General features: G+C 42.8%; 2 protein-coding genes across 4 annotated transcripts in view; one reads left to right on the plus strand and one right to left on the minus strand.

Annotated features, from left to right (window-relative positions):
- Positions 1-11,546, minus strand: part of RAB22A (RAB22A, member RAS oncogene family) — a 52,413-nt gene extending 40,867 nt beyond the window's left edge. The window contains exons 1-2 of the mRNA XM_079784386.1: positions 11,229-11,546; positions 10,242-10,321 (exon numbers count right to left, since the gene is read on the minus strand). Of these exons, the coding sequence (XP_079640512.1) occupies positions 10,242-10,321; positions 11,229-11,264 (116 nt within the window). The 5' untranslated portion in view covers positions 11,265-11,546. The remainder of the gene's footprint in view (positions 1-10,241; positions 10,322-11,228) is intronic.
- A 113-nt stretch (positions 11,547-11,659) lies between these two features.
- LOC307107257 (serine/threonine-protein phosphatase 4 regulatory subunit 1-like) overlaps positions 11,660-23,485 on the plus strand; it is an 80,377-nt gene continuing 68,551 nt past the window's right edge. For 2 of the 3 annotated variants that reach the window (XM_079784383.1, XM_079784385.1), the window contains exons 1-2: positions 11,667-11,707; positions 11,848-11,892. In XM_079784383.1, the coding sequence (XP_079640509.1) occupies positions 11,701-11,707; positions 11,848-11,892 (52 nt within the window). In that variant the 5' untranslated portion in view covers positions 11,667-11,700. Of the gene's footprint in view, positions 11,708-11,847; positions 11,893-23,485 lie in introns of all 3 variants that reach the window. The other variant, XM_079784384.1, reaches the window with a different exon arrangement.

A 23,485-nucleotide genomic window follows, 5' to 3' on the forward strand; every position in this document is an offset into this window, starting at 1 on the left:
ACTGCTGGTGGGAATGCAGACTGGTGCAGCCATTATCGAAGACAGTATGGAGTTTCCTCAAAAAATTAAAAATGTAACTGCTATTTGACCCAGTGTTCCTACTTCTAGTAATATATCCTAAGAACCTTGAAATACCAATCAGAAAGAATATATGCATCCCTATGTTCATAGCAGCACAATTTACAATAGCTAAAATCTGGAAATAACCAAGTGTCCATCAATAGATGAAGTGGATTAAAAAACTGTAGTCCATTTATACTCTGGAATACTATGCAGCTGTAAAAAAGGATCTCTTACCCTTGAGACAACATGGAGGGACCTGGAGATTATTATGCTAAGTGAAATAAGCCAGACAGAGAAAGACAAATATCACATGATCTCATTTATATGTGGAATCTAATGAACAAAATTAACTGACAAACAAAATAGATCAAGCATGCAACAGACTGATAATTCTGTTGGGGGTGGGGGGGAGAGGAAGAGATTAACCAAAGAACTTACATGTATATATGCATAATCCATGGACACAGACAATAGTATGGTAAAGAACTGGGAGTGGGAAGGGGACATCTGTAACACTTTCAATAATAAAGATAAATTTTTTAAAAGAAATTGAAAAATATTTTGAATGATAATGAAATTATGATATATAAGAACTTATTGGATTTAGCAAAAACCATGATTAAGGTTTTAAAATATAAGGAGTATAACTGAAAATAATAAAGACTAAAAATCAGTGAGATAATTATGCATATCAATAAGTTAGAAAAAAATAGCACATTAAACAGGACAGAAACAGTAAATCAGAGTAAAAATTAATGAATTAGAGAGCAGACATACTCTAGAGTTGATCAAAGGCAAAACTAATGCCAGAAATATAAAATAAAAGGGCTATCAGTATAGAAACTCAATGTTTTTATGTCAATAAATTGGAAAAAGTATATGAAAATGTCAAAATTCCTAAAGAAATAAAAACAAAACCCACAATCAAAACCAATACAAGAAATCTGAATATGAATAATCTTAGAGCTATTAAAGAAATTGACTATTTAAACTCTATTAGATTAAGACAACTCACAGCTCAGATGGCATCACTGATGAATTTTTCTAATTATTTAAGGAAGATATAAGAGCAATTTTATACAGACTCTTCCACAGAAAGTTTCCCAACTAGTGTTATAAGGCCAGCATAACCTTGATATCAAATCTGACATGTACATTACAGAAAGGAGTATTATATAACAATCTCACTTATAAATATACACAAAAATCTTAAAAAGTGATAGGAAACTAAAGCCAATGATATGTAAAAAGAATACTATCATGATCTCACTGGATTTATTCCATGAAAATTCACAATGTAACATTAACATGTGTTCAACCCAATAGGTTAGAAAAATCTTTTGATAAAACCATTATTCATGTAAAAAAAATCCCAGCAAATGATGAAAAGACAGACACATCTGTAATGTGGTAAGAGGTATGTACAAAAACCCACAATAAGCATATTTACTAGTGTGATAGTGAAAGCTTTCCCTCTTAGAGTAGTAGAATAAGATGAAAATACCCAGTACCACCATTTCTATTCAACATTGCACTGGAGATCATACCTGATTCAATAAAATAAGAAGTAAAAAGTATAAGGATAAAAAATAAAGATATTTCACAGCAATACTATTTAGCACATGAACAGCATTAAACTATATGAAAACTTCAAATCCCTTGGAGTAAGTCTAATGAAAGATGTGCAAGTACACAGAGAAGCAGAAGAAATACCAAGAGAAAATAATGAAACCTAATGAATGAAAGCATCATCTATGTTCATACATTAGAACAGTGGTCGGCAAACTCATTAGTCAACAGAGCCAAATATCAACAGTACAACGATTTAAATTTCTTTTGAGAGCCAAATTTTTTAAACTTAAACTTCTTCTAACGCCACTTCTTCAAAATAGACTAGCCCAGGCTGTGTATTTTGTGGAAGAGCCACACTCAAGGGGCCAAGAGCCGCATGTGGCTCGCGAGCCGCAGTTTGCCGACCACGGCATTAGAAGATTCAATATCATAAAGATGTCACTTCTTTCCAAGCCAATCTAAATTCAATGGAATGCCAATCAAAATTTACAGTGGTTCCCGGCCAGCATGGCTCAGTGGTTGAGCGTCAACCTATGAACCAGGAGGTCATGGTTCAATTCCCAGTCAGGGCACATGCCTGGGTTGGGGGCTCGATCCCCAGTGTGGGGCGTGCAGGAGGCAACCAATCAATGATTCTCTCTCATCATTGATATTTCTCTCCCTCTCTCTTCCTTTCTGAAATAAATAAAAATATATTTTAAAAAATACAGTGGGGATGAGTGGTTGGTGTGTGAGTGAAAACAGACCGTATGATTTTATTTATTTATTTATGTTTACATTTTCAACTTTTTAAAAAAAATTTCTTTATTGATTAAGGTGTCACATATTTGTCCTCATCCCCCCATTCCCATCCACCCCTCCCCACGGATGCCCCCACCCCCCTGTTGTCCTTAACCATTGGTTAGGCTCGTATGCATGCACACAAGTCCTTTGGTTGATCTCTCCCCCCTACCCCCACCCTCCCCTCTGAGGCCCGACAGTCCGATCGATGCCTCCTTGTTTCTGGGTCTTTTCTTGTTCATCAGTCTATATTGTTCATCATTTCCCCTAGATGAGCGAGATCATGTGTCACTAGAAATATACTTATAAGAACCGAATGTGAGACGAGCAATAATAGTTATGCTGACAGGCAAATGAATCAGTCTGTAGTGAGTTTTTTTCTGGACCAACAGTTCTTTTGAGACCCAATATCAATGTCCACCAGTTCCTTTTCAGTTCTGGATGGTGGACAAATGGTGGTAATGCAGGTCCGACTCCCTCTGGTTTGATCTCGCCCGGACCCGGGGGCGCGTGGCCTCTCCCGGACCCAGACTGGATGATTTTAAATGCATATATGGAAATGTTACAAGACAGTCTTTTTTTTTTTTTTTTAAATCCTCACCTGAGGATATTATTTCCATTGATTTTTAGAGAGTGGAAGGGAAGGAGGGAGGGATGGGAGAGGGAGAGAGGGAAGAGAAAGAGAGATTAATTAGTTGCCATCCGCACCACCCTGTTTGGGGCTGGGGATCAAACCTGCAACCCAGATACATGCCCTTGACAGGGAATCAAACCCAAGATCCTCCAGTGCGCAAGCCGACGCTCGAATCACCTAGCCACATTGATCAGGGTGAGACATTCTTGAAAAATAAGACAAAAGACTCACATTACTGGACATCAGGACTTATTACAAAGATACAGAAATTAAGAAACGATGATACTGGTAGATGTACAGAGATCACTGACTATCAGAGCCATGGTGGCTCAGGGGTTGAGCTTTGACCTATGAACCAGGAGTTCACAGTTTGATTCCTGGCTTGATCCCTGATCTTGCAGGAGGCAGCTGATCAATGATTCTCTCTCATCATTGATGTTTCTATATCTCTTTCCCTCTCCCTTCCTCTCTGAAATCAATAAAGATAAAAAAAAAAAAAAGATCACTAAGGAATAAAAAGTGCATTGGGCCCAGCCTGATGGCTGGTTGGAGCATCTTCCAGTACACCAAAAAGATTTTGGGTTCAATTCCTGTTCAAGGCACATACCTAGGTTTTGGATTCCATCCTGGGTTGGGTCACATACAGAAGGCAACTGACTGGGCAGTGGTTAGGGGGTGATCAGGCTGGCAGACAAAAGTGGTTAGGGGAAATCAGGAAGGCAGGCAGGTGAGCAGTTGGGAGGCAGCAGTCCTGGATTGTTCCTACATGGGCAGTGGGATATCCCTCGAGGGGTCCCAGAATGGAGAGGGTGCAGGCTGGGCTGAGGGACACCCCCCCGCCCATGCACGAGTTTCGTGCACCAGGCCTCTAGTATGATAATAATAGCATGAAGGACAAGAGAAGGGAAATGAAAGTACTGTATACTTTTGTAAGGCACTTAATGCTATATGCAAAATTGTATATTACTTAAAAGTAGACTGATAAAGAACTCTATTACACATTCTAGCACGATCACTAAAATAATAAAACAAAGAGGTGGAGCTAATAAGCCAATAGTGGAGACAAAATGGAATCATTAACATGGAGCAAACAAAAGTATAGCAAGATGACAGATTTAAACTAAAACATATTAATAGTTAAAATAAATAAAAATGATGTAAACTAGTTCTCTACAACAGAGCTTTCTACAATGAGGACTGAAAGGAAGCTAGTGTGACTGAGGAATGCATACTAAATTTTAATTTAAGTTTCAATGAAGCTATGTGTCAATCCACAACTGTATTGAATAGCAAAGGTCTTCTGAACACTCCAATTAAAAGGCAGAGACTGTCAGATTATATAAAAGCAGGACCCATAATGCTGCCTGTAAGAAACCCACCTTAAATACATGGATATAAATAGGGTAAATGTAAGTAGATGGGAAAAGGCACACAACCACTAATCAACAGAGAGCTGAAAAACCTGTATCAACATGCGGCAAAGCAGAATTCAGAACCAGGACAGTTACTAGGGAATAAGAGAGATATTTATGATGGTGAAAAACAACAATGCTACATGTATATACACTCAATAATAAGAGCTTCAAAATATACAAACAAAAAATGGATTAAACCAAGAGAGAAACAGGCAAATCCTCAATTAGGGCTGAATTTCAAACACCCCTATTTTTAATTCTCACTAGAGGAAATGCTTAGAGAGAGGAAAGGGGCGGGGAGAGAAGCATTGATGTGAGAGAGAAACATCCATCAGTTGCCTTCCCCACACTCCCTGACTGGGGATCAAACCCACAATGCAGGTATGTGCCCTGACTGGAATCCAACCGGCAACCCTTCAGTGGATAGGATGACGCTCAACCAACTCAGCCACTAAACACATCTTTCATTGCAAATGAGAAGGTTTCAGTAAGGCTACAAAAGACACCAACAATGCCATCAACCAAGATGACTTATTCAACATTCACAGAACACTCTACACAACATCAGCAGAACACATTCTTTCCCAGTACACATGGAACATCATAAAACCCACATTCCAGGCCATAAAACAAATATCAAATGTAAAAGGTTTGAAATAATATTGAGTACATTCCCTGTGATTTAAACTAGAAACAAATAATTAAAAATATTCTGGAAAATCCCTGAATTATTGGAAGTTAGAAAACACATTTCTAAAAAACCAACATGTCAAATAAGTCACAAGGAAAATTAATACTTTGAACTAAATTAAAATGAAAACACAACATATAAAAATCTGTGGAATTCACTTAAACCAGACTCACAGGGAAATTTTAGTAGTTCTAAATGTGTGTGTGTGTGTGTGTGTGTGTGTGTGTGTGTATATATATATGTATATATATATATATATATATATATATATATATATATATATATATATTCTAAACTTCCAGCTAAAAAACAAGTTAAATAAAAGAACAAATTGAGCCAAAATAAGTGAAGGAAGGGGGAAAAAAACCCCCATCAAAATAAAATTAAAAATCAATGAAATAGAAATATTGATAAAATAAAAAAACTGTTTCTTTGAGAAGACAATTAAAATTTATATATTTATAACTGAACAGATCCTAAAGATATTAAAAGGATAATAAAGGAATATTATAAACAGCTTTATTCTAATAAATTAAAAAATACAAAGCCCGGCTGGCTCAGTGGTTGAGCATCGACCTAAGAACCAGGAGATCACAGTTAACTCCCGGTCAGGGCACATGCCCTGGGTTGTGGGCTTAATCCCCACAGCGGAGTGTGCAGGAGGCAGCCGATCAATGATTCTCTCTCATCATTGATGTTTCATCTCTCTCTCCATCTCCCTTCCTCTCTGAAACAAATAAAAATATATTTTAAAAACAAACATAGACACAAAAGACCAATTCCTTGAAAGACATAAACTACCAAAGAATACTCAGGAAGAAATGAATAAGCCTATATCTAGTAAGGAAATTGAATCTGTAATTTTCTGACTAAGAAACTCCTTGCTCAGATGGCTTCATTGCTGAATACCAAACCTTTAAGGGAGAAATAGTACCAATTCTACATAAACTCTCCCAAAAGAGTAGAAGAGAAGGAAACACTTCCATCTTCTTTAATGATGCCCTGATACCAAATCTAGAGAAAGATATTACGGAAAACTACAGATCAATATCCATCATGAACATGGAGGCAAAAATCCTTAGCAAAATTTTAGTAAATCAAATCCAATAATTAAAATAATAATAATAATCAAGTAACATTTATCCTAGGAACATTACATTGGTTTAATATTTCAGTACTGATTATTGATTATTATTCACTATTTTAAGACTAAAAAAGAAAAAGCATAAAACAATTCAAAAGATGTAATTCAACACAATTCATGATTAAAAATCTCATTGTTGTAGGGGTAGATAAGAAGATTCACCACCTGAAAGTGTGGGTACCTATAAAAAATGTGCAATCTAGGCATCCTACTTACTGATAAATGACTGAATACTTTTCCCCCACAAGACTGGGAAAAAGGTAAGGCTGACTTTTCCTACCACTCCAAAACAAAGTAGTAGAGGTCCTAGCTAATGTAGTAAGACAAGTAAAAGAAATAAAAGGCATATAGACTGCAAAGGAAGAAGTAAAATCTTTGATAATTCTCAACTGGTTTTCCATCCCAGTACACTTGAAGAACACAATATGCTCCTCCCATTAGTGACCGCAATTCATTACCAAGGTGATTTTAATGGGGGCCATGTCTTACCTAGTACATGTGTATTGTGGGGGGAGGGGCCATAGCATAGGCATGTATACATCTGAAAAAAAGCCTTGGCTTTGAAAATCCCTGCTAAGGATGCAGCCTAAAGTCACAAAATGAATTAGGTCAAGCAAGAATTTGAAATCAGGGGGTTCTACCTGGGAATCATACATAAAAAGGGAGGATTCACAGGATGAGGAACCAGAGGAGACTGAAGGAAAGTCTCTATAGAGGTAAGAAGATAAGGGGAGTATGGTGCAGGGAAGGCAGAAAATTGGGGCAGTTCACACCTGAGATCCTCAAGTTCTTCCATCTGGGCCATCTCCCTCATTTACATTCTTGCCAGGCCCCTGTTGGCACTGGAGTTTGCAACTTTTAGAGGAGCTAACAGCAGTACTTGAATCTTAACAAATCAACAGGCACTTACCAAGGGGACAAAGAAGAGAAAAGTTCCCCCATCAGGGAGAACTGCGTATGTCAATTACATGTGTGGGAAAAGGTATTTATTTGGTGTGTTTGTGTGCATGGGAAGGAGGGAGAAGTGAGCAAGAAGAAAGCAAATGAGATGAGGCTGGGTCTTGCCATGGTCTTGAGCAGGGGAAAATCAGACTTGTTTTTAAAGAGGCTCAGACAACAGCAATGAGAACTGGCTGGAAGTGGGAGAGCAGGCTGCACCACTGTCTAGGCAGGGCAGGATGAGGGCTTCCAGCTGCGGGATGGGGAGGAGAGGCCTGGTCCCAGTGACTGGACAGAGGAAGCACAAATAGGGCTGGGGAAGTAGGATGGGTGGATGGAGAACGGTGTGGTGACAAATGGCATCTGATCATAGTACTACTACCAACCACCAATACTCTCTGTACACTTCCTGTGCACATCCAGCATGTCACCAAATTCTCCCAACAACCCCGGAGGCAGGCATGACTATCATCTCCCTATCCCCAATAGGGAGGCTCGGTCAGTTGTCCAGAAGTTCTCCCAGCTGGCACAAGGTTGAGACCCTGATTTAAGTCCAGGAAGGATGGTTCTTCAGGGCCATGTGCTCTTCCCCCCATTTGTCCCATTAGGGAAGACCATGAATATGGGAGTGAGGGATGAAGGACCCGAGGAGAAATATCGAGTTCTGCAGGGGACCAGGTCCTAAGGAGAAAGGCTGGAGAAGTTAACTTTTTCAATATTTAAATATCAGGGCTGCCAAGTGTTCAATACCTTCACTGTTCCACTAAGAAACCAGTCATTCCTTAAGCCTAGGTTAGGCCCCTTATATACTCTCACTCATTCCACACATTTTTATAGCACAGAAAGTGGTCAAATTAATCACTTCCTGTACACAAGTTACAGACTATGTTTCTCCTACTTGTAGGTCAGGTCCATGAAGGCAAGCACCAAGTTTATCTACATCAGGGGCTGGCAAACTTTTTCTGAAAAGGGCAAAATAGTACATATTTTCAGCTTTTTGGACCATAGGGTCTTAGTCACGACTATTCAGCTCTGACACTGAAGTCCCAAAGCGATGGAGACAGTATGTGAATGAATGGGTGTGACTGTGTTTCGATAAAGCTTTATTTACAAAGACAGGAGGTGGGCCAAAGGGCCATGGTTTGTTGATCCCAGGTCTCAGTCATCAGCAGCCAGTTTAGCATCTGGCCTATAGTAGGCACTTAGTGAACAAATAAAGAAAAAAAAAAGCCATTGGTTATGGTAGTTAGACAGGAAAATGGTACTCAGGGAATGTGGTTTTAGTGGAATGGCGGAGGTGGAATTGAGACAACAGTGGTTTGAGGAGTGAGCAGTAGTTGAGGAAGTAGTAACTTCTCTTTCAAGAGCTCCACAATTTGAGCATTAGGCTTGGGTACTGTGTTCATAGAGCAGGTACATTAGGAGCATGTTTGCATGCTATGAGAAAGCAGGGCTGGGGAAGAAAGGGGAGAACTGATGAAGAGGGGGACTTGGGGGCTCAGGTGTGTGGGCGGCTGGTCATGAAGGAGGAAGACACCTCCTGAGGCTGAGGAAACAAGGAAAGGTGGAAGGAAATAAGGGGAAAGCCTTGTACAGTATTCCCTTTTCCTGTGAAATGTGAGCCAGGAGCACATGGTGAGGAGAGGGGATTGAGGAGGTTAGGAACCCCACATGCGTCAGATTGGGAGGGCTGCAAACAGAGAGGAGTGGATGCCCAGGACAGGGCTTCGAGGTGCACAACTGCTGGAAACACACCCTTCATTTTTCTCTCATTTGAGGGAGCTCTTGGCTACCTCAGAGCTGTGTCTGCAGCTCTGACTAGGTGTCAGGTGTGTCACTCATTGAGTCACCAGCACTCCTTGCTATCACTTCCTGTCCCTTCACTGTCCCATGCAGGTAGCAGCAGGCAGGCCCTGAGGACAATGAGGTCAGGCCTTAAACATGCTGTAAACAGTTCTTTTTTTGAAGGACACTGAAAGGCATTTGAATTTTGGAAAGTTGGTGGTGATTTCATCTCCAGGCCTTCATATGTATATGTACATGTAGTAAAATATTTCTCTACCGGGCAGAATAGCCTTTCTCTTTAAATGGAAGAAACCATTTGATTGGGGGTTTGCAGTAAAAATAGCCTAACAGCTCTTTAGTTTCCCAAGCCTAACATAGTACTATAAAACACAACTCACAGAGAAAGTATTAATAGTACAATATTTGAATACCCTGAGGTTTTCTCTAAGTCAAACACCAATCGCTAGTCAATGTCACTTATCCAAAGAACTAGATACCTAAAAAAAAAATCTTACATCTCAACATTCATTTATCAATTCATTAATACTACCAGAGCAAGAATGCGTGAGTAGGGTTTGGGCCCCATTCTCCTACTTTTCAGGAAGTATGAAAATCATCTAAATACCTTTTGGTTGACATGCCTGAAAAGATAGTATCAGTATCCACACCCATTTTCACCTGCCATATTTCAAGGTGTAACTGCTGTTGAGATATAGATCGAAGGTTCTATGTATATGCTAAACTTTAATTCATACTTTCATTTTGAAGTTTTCACTCCTCACAAATCAAAAGATAATTTTCCTTAAACACAGCAATCCTCACTGGATCTTTTCCAAGACCTTCCAGAGATGACGAAACCAACGTCTCTGAGTTTGCTAGTGTGTACAATGGAGAGGCCTGTCCCTGGAACACACTCTTTTTTTTTTTTTTTAAATATATTTTTTATTGATTTTCTACAGAGAGGAAGGTAGAGGGATAGAGAGCTAGAAACATCGATGAGAGAGAACCATCGACCAGCTGCCTCCTGCACACGCCCCACCGGGGATGTGCCCGCAACCAATGTACATGCCCTTGACCGGAATCGAACCTGGGACCCTTCAGTCCGCAGACCGACGCTCTATCCGCTGAGCCAAACCGGATTCGGCTGGAACACACTCTTTATTTGGAAGGACTTTCGACACATGGTGAGATGTATATTCAATAAACTTCATCTCTTACCCTATAGTTGGGTTGATGTTCGGATCAAAACTGTCTTCCACGAACCGCCATACAATACTTGATTTACCCACACCTGTGTCCTGAAAGAGAATGAGATGGGTGAGTATGGTTCATCTGCTTGCAGACCTGAAAACTACCTTGTGTTTTAAGTTCAGGATTTCAGAAAACTCATCTTGGATACATTTTAGAAGTTAGGGGACACAAAGGGGGAGGTTTTCATATTCAGTGGGAGTAATTAAGAGATTTCAAACGTGTTACAGGAGAGGGGTTTTGCAGTTTTTGAGACTTTGGGACCTTTCGAAAGACCCCAAGTTTCTGCTTCTTATTAACAGTGACAAACTTACTTGCTTTTTAACTGTAGAAAGTAAAGGGGGGACTCTTGCATTACTTGTGGGTCATCCCGGACAGGTCCCGCCCCGCCCTGCTGCCTGGGAGGGGCAAGGCTAGTTTTGGGAACCCTTTGGTGGTGCGCGGGGCAGCGACCCCAGCAAGCGCGCTCGGGAGTGGCACCGCCGCCCCGACGAGACCGGAAGCGGCCGCTTCAGACAGTCCTGCGGTTCCTGACTTGACTGTCCCGCAGCAAAGTAAGTGCGGGAAGTGTCAGGGTGAGTCCACAAGTTCAAAGACACCAAACGGACGGGGCGGGCTGCTCACGCTGCTTGTAGAACCCAAGGTCCGGTTGCTGGTTTGACTTTAGGAGACTTGGCCAACTTTAACTAGCACCTGAGCAGGAAACTCTGTAACAAGGGGAGACAGGGAGGGCTCTCTACCCTTTGGGGGGCGGGAAGAGACCTCGGGCTCCAGCGGGGACGGGGAGGGTCCCTCCTGCCAGCAGGACCTTCAGCACCGGGGTGCAGGGAGGGTCCCGGGCAGGAAGGCGGTGTCCCGCGCGGAGGCTGAAGGCAGGGGCGGACGGGACGCGGGCACGCCTGGTCCCCGGCCCGCCCGGCCTCCCGCGGCCCTCCCGGCCGGCCCGCCGCCACTCACCCCCAGCAGACACACTTTGAGCTCCCTCAGCGCCATGGCCCCGGAGCCGGGGCGCGGGCCCGCCGCCGCCCTAAGTTGAGGAGGGACAGGCCGGGGCCCGCACGAGCATTCCCTTGCTCCGCCGCCGCCGCTCGGCCCAGCCCCGGCCGCGGGGCGTGCTGACGCGGCGGCCGCCCGTTCGCCGGCTCTCGACCCCGGCCCGTCCGCCGCCAGCCGCGCGAAACCCGCTTCAGCAGCCGGGACGGTGCCGCGGCCTCCCGGGCGCAGCCGCCGCCGCCATCTTGGGACGCCGGCCGGGTCACCTGACCTCCCCGCCCACCTCGGCAGCCACCTTAGCCGCGAGGGCGGGGCCCGTCCGGCGCCGCTAGGCTCGTGGGAGGTGCGGGCCTGGGGGCGTGGCCGGCGATGGGGGGCGTGTCCAGGAGAACTGGCCCCGCCCCACCACGGACCACGCCTCTAAGCCCATCCCAAGATGGCGGGTAAGTGGGGTCGAGCTCTGGGGGCGTCGGGGCGACCCCTTCCTCCTCAGCGGCGCCCACCCGGCGAGGCCCGAGACCCTGCCCGCCGCTGAGCCCGCCTGTGCAGCTCCCTCGTAACTCCCGTGTCTCTTGGTTTTCAGAGATCCCCCTGTACTTTGTGGACTTGCAGGATGACTTAGACGACTGTAAGTAACAGTTGGGGCGCCCCCGCCCCTCCCTGGCAACGTCTCTCAGAATTCGGGGCGCACAGGACGCGGGCGGGTGCTACAGGACGGACCCTTTTTGTGGGGACCCCAGGAGCTGGACCCCCCACTGTCTTGATCCGCGGGTGGCGGCCCCTCCTCACTGGGCGGGGCGGCCGAGGATGAGGAGCCCTCCCCTCCGGGGTCGGAGTTTGGTTGTTGGGAAACTTCTAACTTCCTGTCACTTTCTTTCTCCTCCTCCTCCTCCTCCTCTTCCTCCTCCTCCACCTCCTGTGGCAGCTGCCGCGGGAGGAGGGGGGCTCCCCCAGGGTCTGCACTTCCTCCTGGGGACTTTGCACGGCGCCGGGGCGTTGGGGAGGCCCCGCTCTCCGCTCTCCGTGCGGCCGGCCACCTAGTTGTACGGACCTCTCAGGTGTCCTGGGCACAAGCCCAGCTCTGTCTCCGGTCCCTGGTAGACCACTGCGCCGACGGTTCTCGGGTGCGGCTCCTTCTCCGGCCCCTACCTGTCATCGCATTTCCTTTCGCATCCCCGTAAGGACTGATGGCTGGGGGAGATGTCATCCTGGAAGTGCAAGTTCACCTTTGTGGCGAAGGAAGCTTTCCTTTCCGTCCAACAAACGTTTCTTGAGCACCTACTTGCTCTGGACCTACATAGATGAACCGGAATCAGGGAGAGCTCTCAGGGAGCTCCCTGTCCAGCGGGAGAGCAGACTTGTCAACATAAAATTAACTAATTCCGGCTTCTCCCTGGTGAAGGGGGCCTGTGCAAATTACCAAAACAGCTGACATTAATGGAAGTCACACTCTGCTCTTCCCTTTTCCATCTCTAAGGTTCCTAATAAGAGTTGGTGTTCATAGTTTAAATCGTTTAGGCAAGTTACCTCTTTTAGAGGGAGGCAACTTTTAAAAAGTACAGTGGTACTCAAAGGGGCACTGGAGGCCGTGATTAGGAGCATGGCTTCTGGAGTCAGATGGCCAGAGGGTGAAATCCTGTTCCACTCTGAGCCTCAGTGGCCTCATCTATAAAATGAGCATATTAGTGATCCAAAAAGGCTTTTGTAAAGGTTAAATTAATAAAAGGTTTAGTGTGAAGCCTTGTAAGTAACACTTGGTAAATATTAGCTGCCATTATTACTATAATTACTATAGTTGTTCATATTATTGTTATTTTTAATAATTCTTTATTGTTGAAAGTATTACATATGTCCCTTTAACCCCCCATTTGCCCGCTCCAACCTGCCCCTGCCCCCACCCCAGACCATCACCACCCCATTGTCTTGTCCATGGGCCATGCATATATTCACACAAAGTCCTTGGTTGATTGCCTCCCACCATCCCCTGCCTTCCCTCTGAGATTTCACACTGTTCCATGCTTCCATGTCTCTGGATCCATTCTGTTCATTAGTTGATTTTGTTATTTAGATTTCACATATGAGTGAGATCATGTGATACTTGTCTTTCTCTGACGGACTTATTTCACTTAGCATGGTACTCTCCAGGTCCCTCCATGCTGTCTCAAAGGGTAAGAGATCCTTCATTGTTACTGCTGCACAGTATTCCATGGTATAGATGTACCACAGCTTCTTTATCCACTCATCTACTGATGGGCACTTGGGCTGTTTCCAGATCTTAGCTATTGTAAATTGTACTGCAATGAACATAGGGGTGCATATATCCTTTCTGATTGGTGTTTCAGGTTTCTTAGGATATATTCCTAGATGTGTGATCACTGGGTCAAATGGCAGATCCATATTTAATTTTTTGAGGAAACTCCATACTGTTTTCAATAATGGCTGCATTAGTCTGCATTCCCACCAGCAGTGTACTAGGGTTCCCTTTTCTCCACATCCTCACCAGGACTTGTCATTTCTTGATTTGTTGGTGATAGGCATTCTGACAGGTGTGAGGTGATACCTTATTGTCGTTTTAATTTGCATCTCTCTGATGATCAGTGACCTTAGGCCTTTTTTCATATGTCTCTTTGCCATCTCTATGTTCACTTTGGAGAAGTGTCTATTTAGATCCTTTGCCCATTTTTTAATTGGATTTTTTGTCTTCCTTCTGTTAAGTTGTATGAGTTTCTTATATATTTTGGATAGTAACCCTTAATCAGATGTATGATTGCAGTGTGCTCTCTTTTCGTTTAGTTGATGGTTTCTTTTGCTGTGCAGAAGCTTTTTATTTTGATGTAGTCCCATTTGTTTATTTTCTCCTAAGTTTCCTTTGCCCTAGGAGATGTATCTGTAAACATATTGTTATGAGAGATGTCTGAGATTTTGCTGCCTATGGTTTCTTTTGGAATTTTTATGGTCTCACGACTTACATTTAAGCTTTCTATCCATTTTTATTTATTCTTGTTTATGGTGTAAGTTGGTGGTCTAGTTTAATTTTTTTGCATGTATCTGTCCAATTTTCCCAACACAATTTATTGAAGAGACTGTCTTGATTCCATTGTATGCTCTTGCCTCCTTTGTCAAATATTAATTGAGTGTAATGGCTTGGGTCGATTTCTGGGTTCTATTCTGTTCCATTGCTCTATATGCTTGTTCTTGTGCCAGTACCAGGCTGTTTTGATTACGATGGCTTTGTAGTATACTTTGAAATCTGGTATTGTAATTCCTCCAACTTTGTTCTTCGTTCTCAAGATTGCTGCATCTATTCAGGGTCTTTTTTGGTTCCATATAAATTTTTGGAGTATTTGTTCTAGATCTGTGAAATATGCTATTGGCATTTTAATAGGGATTGCATTGAATCTGTAGATTGCCTTGGATAGTATGGACATTTTAATGATGGGGATTCGACGAATCCATGAACATGGTATATTCTTCTACTTGTTTATATCTACTTCTATCTCTTTTTTCAATGTCCTGTGTTTTTCCAAGTACAGGTCTTTTGCCTGCTTGGCTAAGTTTATTCCTAAGTATTTTAATTTTTTGTTTCAGTGGTAAATGGGATTGCTTATTTAGTTTCTCTTTCTGAGAATTCATTATTGATGTTTAAAAAAGCATTCGATTATTAGGTGTTGATTTTGTATCCTGCTACATTGCCAAATCCATGTATTAAATCTAGTTGGAGTCTTTAAGGTTTTTTATGTACAATATCATGTCATCTGCAAATAATGAGGCTTTTACTTTCTCCTTTCCAATTTGGGTGCCTTTTATTTTTTTGTTTTGTCTGATCTCCGTGGCTAAGACTTCCAGTGCTATGTTGAATAAAAGTGTAAGTGCCCATTAGCAGATGAGTGGATTAAAAAACTGTGGTACATCTACACAATAGAATACTACGCTGCGGTTAAAAAGAAGGAATTCTTACCATTTGCAACAGCATGGATGGAACTGGAGAGCATTATGCTAAGCGAAATAAGCCAGTCAGAGAAAGATAAATATCACATGATCTTACTCATTTGTGGAATATAATGGACAACATAAACTGAACAAGAACAGATTCAGAGATAGAGAAGCATCAATCAGACCGTCAAACCTCAGAGGGAAGGTAGGGGAGGGCGGGGGTAAGGGGGAAGGATCAACCAAAGGACTTGTATGCATGCATATGAGCCTAACCAATGGACACAGACAACAGGGGGGTGAGGGCATGAGTGGGGATGGGGGTGGGGAGGGGCAATGGGGGATAAGGATACATATGTAAAAACTTAATAAAAAATATGGTGAAAGCAGACATATCTGTCTTGTTCCTGTTCTTAGTTTTTACCCATTGAGTATGAAGTTGGCTGTATGTTTGTCATATATGGCCTTTATCATGTTGAGATATGCTCCCTCTATTCCCAGTTTGCTGAGAATTTTTATCAAAAATGGGTGTTAGATGTGCCGAAACCGGTTTGGCTCAGTGGATAGAGCGTCGGTCTGCGGACTGAAAGGTCCCAGGTTCGATTCCGGTCAGGGGCATGTACATTGGTTGCGGGCACATCCCCGGTAGGGGGTGTGCAGGAGGCAGCTGGTCGATGTTTCTCTCTCATCGATGTTTCTAGCTCTCTGTCCCTCTCCCTTCCTCTCTGTGAAAAATCAATAAAAAAAAAATGGGTGTTAGATGTGATTTTTGTCTTTCATTTTGCTTATGTGATGTATCACGTTTATTGATTTGTGAATACTGTAGTGGCTTTGCATCCCCGGAATAAATCCCACTTGGTCATGGTGTATGATCTTTGTAATATATTGCTAAGTGAGATTTGCTAATATTTTGTTGAGGATTTTAGCATCTATGTTCATCAGGGATATTGGCTTGTAATTCTATTTCTTTGTAGTGTCTTTATATGGTTTTGGAATTAGGGAAATGCTGGCCTCCAAGTTTCCTAATAATAAGAGTTGGTGTTTATAGTTTAAATCGTTTAGGCAAGTTATCTCTTTTAGAGGGAGGCAGTTTTTTTTTAATGGAATAGTATCTTTTTTTAAAATTTAATAAATCTTTATTGTTCAGATTATTACAATTGTTTCTCCTTTTTCCTCCCATAGCTCCCCTCCACCCGGTTCCCACCCCACCCTCTGCCTTTACCTCCCCGCCACTGTCCTCATTCATAGGTGTACGATTTTTGTCCAGTCTCTTCCCGCACCCCCCACATTCTTTTCCCCCTGAGAATTATCAGTCCACTCCCTTTCTATGCCCCTGATTCTATTATATTCACCAGTTTATTCTGTTCCTCAGATTTTTAATTCACTTGATTTTAGATTCACTTATTGATATGTATTTGTTGTTCATAATTTTTATCTTTACTTTTTTCTTCTTCTTCCTCTTCTTAAAGAATACCTTTCAGCATTTCATATAATACTGGTTTGGTGGTGATAAACTCCTTTAGCTTTTTCTTATCTGTGAAGCTCTTTATCTGCCCTTCAATTCTGAATGATAACTTTGCTGGGTAGAGTAATCTTGGTTGTAGGTTCTTGCTATTCATCACTTTGACTATTTCTTGCCACTCACGTCTGGCCTGCATAGTTTCTGTTGAGAAATCCGCTGACAGTCGTATGGGTGCTCCCTTGTAGGTAACTAACTGTTTTTCTCTTGCTGCTTTTAACCTTTTTCACTCGGATGTCGAGTGTGACTCGACATGGTTAGCATCGGTAGCAGCTCTTTTTATACTCTTTGAATGTATCAATAATTTGAAATATAAAATAATCCAAATAAATAAGTTTGTATGAAAAGAAACTCCAGTTTTTTATTCTACTGCCGCGCTTTGTAAAATCTGGGGTATTTAAAAAATTAAATCCCGAGTAGAATAAAGGAATCGAGAAAAAAGCAAGCGCGTGCAAAGGGTTAATATTCTCTCTTTGTCTTTTGCTCTTGGCATTTTAATTATGATGTGTCTTGGTGTGGTCCTCTTTGGATTCCTTTTGTTTGGGGTTCTCTGTGCTTCCTGGACTTGTAAGTCTATTTCTTTCACCAGGTGGGGGAAGTTTTCAGTCATTATTTCTTCAAATAGGTTTTCAGTATCTTGCTCTCTCTCTTCTTCTGGCACCTCCATAATTCTGATGTTGGTACGCTTGAAGTTGTCCTAGAGGCTTCTTACACTATTTTCAAATTTTTGGATTCTTTTTTTCTTTTTGCTTTTCCGGTTGAGTGTTTTTTGCTTCTTTGTATTTCAAATCTTTGACTTGACTATTGTGTTCCTTTAGTCTGCTGTTGGGTCTCTGTATAATATTTTTTATTTCAGTCAGTGTATGTTTAATTTCTAGTTGGTCCTTTTTCATATCCTCGAGAGTCTCGCTAAATTTATCGGCCTTTTCTAGGAAATTCTTGAAAAACCTTATAACCGTGGTTTTGAACTCTATATACAGTCGTTTGTTTTCCTCCATTTCTTTCGTTTGTGATCTGTTTCTTTGTCTCTGCATTTTTGCTGCTTCCCTGAGTTGATAGAGTGGCTTTGTGTGCTAGGTGTCCTATATGGCCCTGTGGGTTGTCCTCCCCAGTTACCTGAGGTGGACACTCTTGGTGCACCCCTTTGTGGACTGTGTGTATAGCCTCGTTGTAGTTAAGTCTTGATTGTTGTTGGTATCACTGGGAGGAATTGATCTCCAGGCCAGTTAGCTGTGAGGATCAGCTGTGTCTACGCCGGGAGAACTTCTGTGCTGGAGATAGCCTTATGAGACAAGACTTGCAAATTTGCAAAAGCCTCTGTGCTCAGCTTGGATGGGGCAGAGTCTCAGGGCTGAGCAGACAGTCTTGGCTTCCCGTCAGCCCTGCCCTATGAGCCCCCTGGGTCTCAGTGTCCCTCGGTAATCGCTGCAAGCACCTCTGAGAGAAAGCCGCCCTCAAGTTTCGCCCGCTGCCAGACAGTCCAGTCTCTCCCCCAATGAATCTGGATTCCCAGATTCTCACTCGGAACTGGAGTTCAGCGCAGTCGGGAGCTTCCGGTTCCCTCCAGCTAGAGAAAGCGAGCGGCGCACTCAGCAGTCAGTCCTCTCTGCGTGCACTTGCTCGCGCGCCTCCAGACCTCTGCCTTTCATGGCTCCCCTGAGTTTCCGCCTGACAGTCCAGATTCCCCCTCTAAGAGCCTGGGTCCCCAGGGGCTCGCCCGGAACTGGGGTTCAGTGCAGTCGGAACTGGGGTTCAGTGCTGTCAGGAGCTTATGACTCCCTCCCGCTAGGGAAAGCCAGCGGCAACCTCAGCAGTCAGCCCTCTCTGTGTGCCTCCAGACCCCTGCCCTCCGTGGCTCCCCCGAGTCTCCTTGTGCCTTTCTCTCTACCTGACAGTCCAGACTCCCCCCATATGAGCCTGGGTCCACAGGGTCTCGCCCGGAACTGGGGTTCAGTGCAGTCGGAACTGGGGTTCAGTGCAGTCGGGAGCTTCCTTCTCCCTCCCGCCAGAGAAAGCCAGCCAGGCACTCAGCCGCCCTTCCTCTCTGTGCGTGTGTCTCCATACCTCAGCCCTTTGCAGCTCCTCTGATTCTCCGTGAGCTTTTCTCTTTCCTTCTAGTTGTAGAATTTCCACTCAGCCAGCTTTCCTGGGGTTCTGGATGATGTCTGTTCTGTCTTTTAGTTGTAGTTTTGAAATTGTTGTGTGAGGCAGCAGTTTAGGTGCTTACCTATGCTGCCATCTTGGTTTCTCCGGGAGGCAGTTTTTAAAAAGTAGAATAGTACTCAGAGGGGCACTGAAGGCGATGGTTAGGAGCACAGCTTTGGAGTCAGATGGCCAGAAGGTGATCACTAATATGCCCATTTTATAGATGGTCAAATTAGTGATCCAAAAAGGCTTTTGTGAAGGTTAAATTAATAAAAGGTTTAGTGTGAAGCCTTGTAAGTAAGTAGTACTTGGTAAATATTAGCTGCCATTATTACTGTCATTACTATGGTTGTTTATATTATTTAACACTGTTGACCGAGGTACAGTGTAGGCACTGGGTTTACTGAGCTGAATGTTTCAGTGGATGGGTATCCTTAAATGGAAGGATTGTAGCATTTCTATTGATAAACCACAGTGAGCTACTATTGCAAAGGTACCTCTTACTCAGATGTGATGTTCGTTCTGGCTGGAAAAGTGGATTTCTGGCTGTTTAGTTATCTACCAAACCACCCCAAAACATGGTGGCTTAAATCAACAGCATTTTATTATTTCTTACAGTTCAGGGGGTTGACTGGGTGAAACCTGAGGAGGTACGAAGGTTCAAATTGGCTTCACTGCCATGGCTGTGGGCCAGAGGTCTGCTGGGACTGTTGCCCAGGTCCTCAGTCCTCCAGTTGCCTTTTCCACTTAGCTGGGGTGAGCTTCTCAAAGCATGGTGGCTGCAGGCAATTGGCACTCTTTCCTGGCAGCTAGCTTCCTTCAGTCTTTTTTTGTATACAATAGCCATAAAAAAAGGAAGTAAGAGATTATATAGGAAAAAATTATTATGATTTTACTTTGGTCCTGTTTCAACAAATATTGGGTTTTAGAGACATGTAATAAAAAATGGCCTTAAATACTCTTTAGCAAACAGCTGAAGATTTGCCCCAGTTAGGAAGGAAACTACCATTATGGCTCTGAACATACCCATGCCTTGAGTAGGGTAACTCTGGGAGCCTCCTGGGGCTTCCCATTTGAGCAGGAGTTTGGGTTGTGGGGTGCTGTACCTTATGACCTAACAATGTAATTGCTTTAATAGCCATAAAAGGCAGGCCTGTCCCACACTCCCCCAATAATTTATGCTGCCCTGGGTCCCACCTTTACACTTTATTCTGTTGGTGTTTGGGAGGCATTATGCTGCCATGATTGACAGCAGGAGCCCTGAGGCCCTGTGACCCACTTCCTTCCTTTAGCTGTGTCAGCTTGGGCAGATCACTCACTCTGTTCAATTTCTTCATCTGGAAAATGACATGAGAATAGGGATATGACTCATAGGACTGATGTGAGGATTAGATGAGATTGTACACATAAAACATTTTAGCCCAGTGCCTGGCATAATGAGTATTATATTCAGTGATGTTATTATTTTAATAATCATTTTTGCTAGACTTCCATATAAGATTTTCTGATTCAGTGTGAACAGCTGGTACTCAGTGAGGTAGGTGATGATAAAACTGAGAGTCAGAGAGCTTAAGTAACTTATCCCATGTGGCACAATTCATACATGGTAGAACTAGCCATCAGACTCTGTCCTGACTCTTGTTCATCTTATTCCATCACACAGACCTCACAAATAGTGTTAACCTGATGGCAGGGGCATGGGTGTTGGTTTGGGTTGTTATATGCCTCTTGTCATCCTTGGGCGTGTTTATCTGAATGATGCAATAACCATTCCATTTTGGCCATATGTGGCTTTGGGCAGGGACACAGATCATCCTTTTTATAACCCAATGTTCTGCATGATCTAGGTGTTCAATTAGTGTTGTTACCGGTGACAGTAACGGATTAGAAGGCTTGTCTGATTTACTTTGTGATTCTTGATTAAATTTGGGTAACTTAAAAAAGAAGCCTTAATGAATGGATGCCTTGTTCCTTTAAATCATTCTGAGTCTTCGGGCCATTGCAACATAGAAAAGATTTAATTTTAGAGAATTAGGTTGCTGAAGCAATCTAACTTCCTTCTCTTGAGAGCAGTGTGTGTGGATGGCTTGGTGTATTGGTCCCGGTGGTGGTCTGCATATGGAAAGTGGAGCTGTGTGAACCCGTGCCTATGGGGCGTAAGGGCTTGTGAATGTCTGGGTGTGCTCACAATCATGTGGAGGTTGACGAGGAATTACTCTTAGTAAGGTTTACTTGGCCAGTTAGAATTTAGTGTATGCCAGTTGTGGGTGAAAAAAATTGAGGGGAATCTATTATAGATATAAAGAAACCTAGCAACAAAATATAGTTTGTGGTAAAATTTGGATCCCTGGTTGAACAAACCAGTTATAAAAAGATGTTATTGAGACAGTTGGGGAGAACTGAATTTGGACTGGTTATTAGATTATGTTAAGAATTATTGTTAATTTTGTTGGATATAATAGTGGTGTCACAGTTTTGTTCAAAGGAGAAGGGTCTTATCAAACAGAAACAAATATTTATGGATGAAATGATTTGATGTGTGAGGTCTGATTTCAAATACTGCAACAAACAATAAACAAGCAAAAGTTGGGAAGAAGGATAACGGGAAAAATAGTAGAATATCGATACTTAAGCTGATTGTTGGGTATATGGGGGTTTATTATACTGTTCTATTTTTGCATACATTTGAAAGTTTCCATAATACAAAGTTTTAAAAAAGTTTTCCATAATACTAAGTTTTAAAATCTGCACAAAGAGTTGGAAACCTGGATTGCAATTCTGAAGTTGGCTGCAGTTATTGTTTGATGCATTCAGCTTCAAAAGACAGACTCATAGAATATGTTAGTATTAGGGGAACACTGTATTTCTTTTCAAATGTTTTAAGAGCTGTCTGTGAAAGAAGTTGGAAGTAGGTGTGAACAAATGATATCGGACCTTTGTTGAGAATAGGATTAGCTAAGTCAGAGGAATAAAGATAGACTCTTTCAATCTTAGTGCTGGAAGGAGCAGTGTATGTTCGAGCTGGAATAAAAGACATCTTCTAGAGCAAAAAGAGTTGCATTGCAGCTGCCTACTTTGTTCCAGGTTGTGAAAATGTTCTGCTTAAGGACCACAATCAAGCTGCGTGCCCCCACAGCAGAGAAACTATACTAATTTGAGCCTAAAACCAAACCACTGAACTTTTTTTCTCCTGTAAACTTGAATCAAGATAGTTAATTAAAAAAAAAAAAAAGACCTCCCATTAAGTGAAATAGTTTGAACAGGAACAGGAACTTGAATATGTTAATCTTGGGAAAGAGAACAAAATCTAGACATCAAACTATTTTCTAAATCAAAGATGGGCAAACGTGTTTTGTTTTTTTTCTGTAAAGGATGAGATAGTAAATATTTTAGGCTTTTTGAGCCAGAAGTTCTGATGTCACCACTGAAGATGTGACAGCCTGGAGGTAACCACTGACAGAACATAAACAAATGGGCAAGGCTGTTTCCTAATAAAACTTTATTTACAAACACAGGCCGTGGGCTGGATTTGGCCCACAGGGTGTAGTTTGCCAACCCCTGTTTTAAATCAAGCTGATTTCATTCTATCAGAGCCCATAAGTCTGTCAATTAGCTGAGCCAACCTAATAGGCTGTCTTTCCTACCAGGTTTAGTTTGAAGAGCTGAGCTTTTTGCTATCGCAACCTCTGCTTTGTTGAGTAACCTTTGACCAGTTGCTGAAATTTCGCGTCTCATTTTTCCTGTTGCTGTGTTGAGGATAAAAACATGTACCTGTTTTCTCCCAGCAGGATGAGGGTGGCAAGGAACAAGAGTCAGAGCAGTGGAAGCAGAATCAACTTTTGCTTCCCTTCTGAGAAATCGCAATGCATTTCACTTTTGTTGTCTGCATTTTCCATTTCCTGTGAGGCAAACAGATGATCAGAGATTCCCTGAACTGGTCTCTGTTTAAAAAGAATTTAAATGGCTTTCTACATCACAAATTAAGATATTTTAAACAGAAAATCTGCAACAAAACCCAGCTAATGAAAGAGAAAGTGGTTTTGACCTTTAAAACACCACTTAGTCTTAACCCTGGTGGGGGGGAAAAAAACAAAAAAGAGATGCGGGCAGGTGGTTGCTTTCCATGTGGGAAGTGAGTCATCCATGTAACAGATGTTTCTCCATGTCCTCCAAGGTGCCAGCCTGCGGAGGGCACTGGGGGTAGAAGTATGAAGAAGCCTTGGGTTCCAACTTAGAGATGCTCTTGCCTGGCGGGGAGGTGCCTGTTTAGAGATAATGCAGCGCCAGTCTGTCAGAAGAGTGGACAAAGAGTTGCGCGTTAAGAAAATAGTGACTCCATCTGCCTTGGAGTAGGAAGGGGGTGCCTTTTGAGTGGGTGATGGACATTTCAGACAGAGAGAGGTAGAGTCATAGTGAGAAGGTCAGACACTGGGGAACAAGGGGTGTCTCCGAAGGGAAGAATGGGATGAGACTGGGAGGAGGGGTAGGGGGCGTACAGGGAAGAATGCCTCATCAGCCACAGGGCTTAGACTTGACCTGAGAGGCAGTAGGGCATCCAGGAATGTTTTGCTGGGATTTCTGCTTTAGGAAGTAACCCAGGCAGTGGTACAAAAACTACCACTGCTCT

This window comes from Cnephaeus nilssonii (genome assembly GCF_951640355.1).
Source record: "Cnephaeus nilssonii genome assembly, chromosome: 11".
NCBI classification, from domain to species: Eukaryota; Metazoa; Chordata; class Mammalia; order Chiroptera; family Vespertilionidae; genus Cnephaeus; species Cnephaeus nilssonii.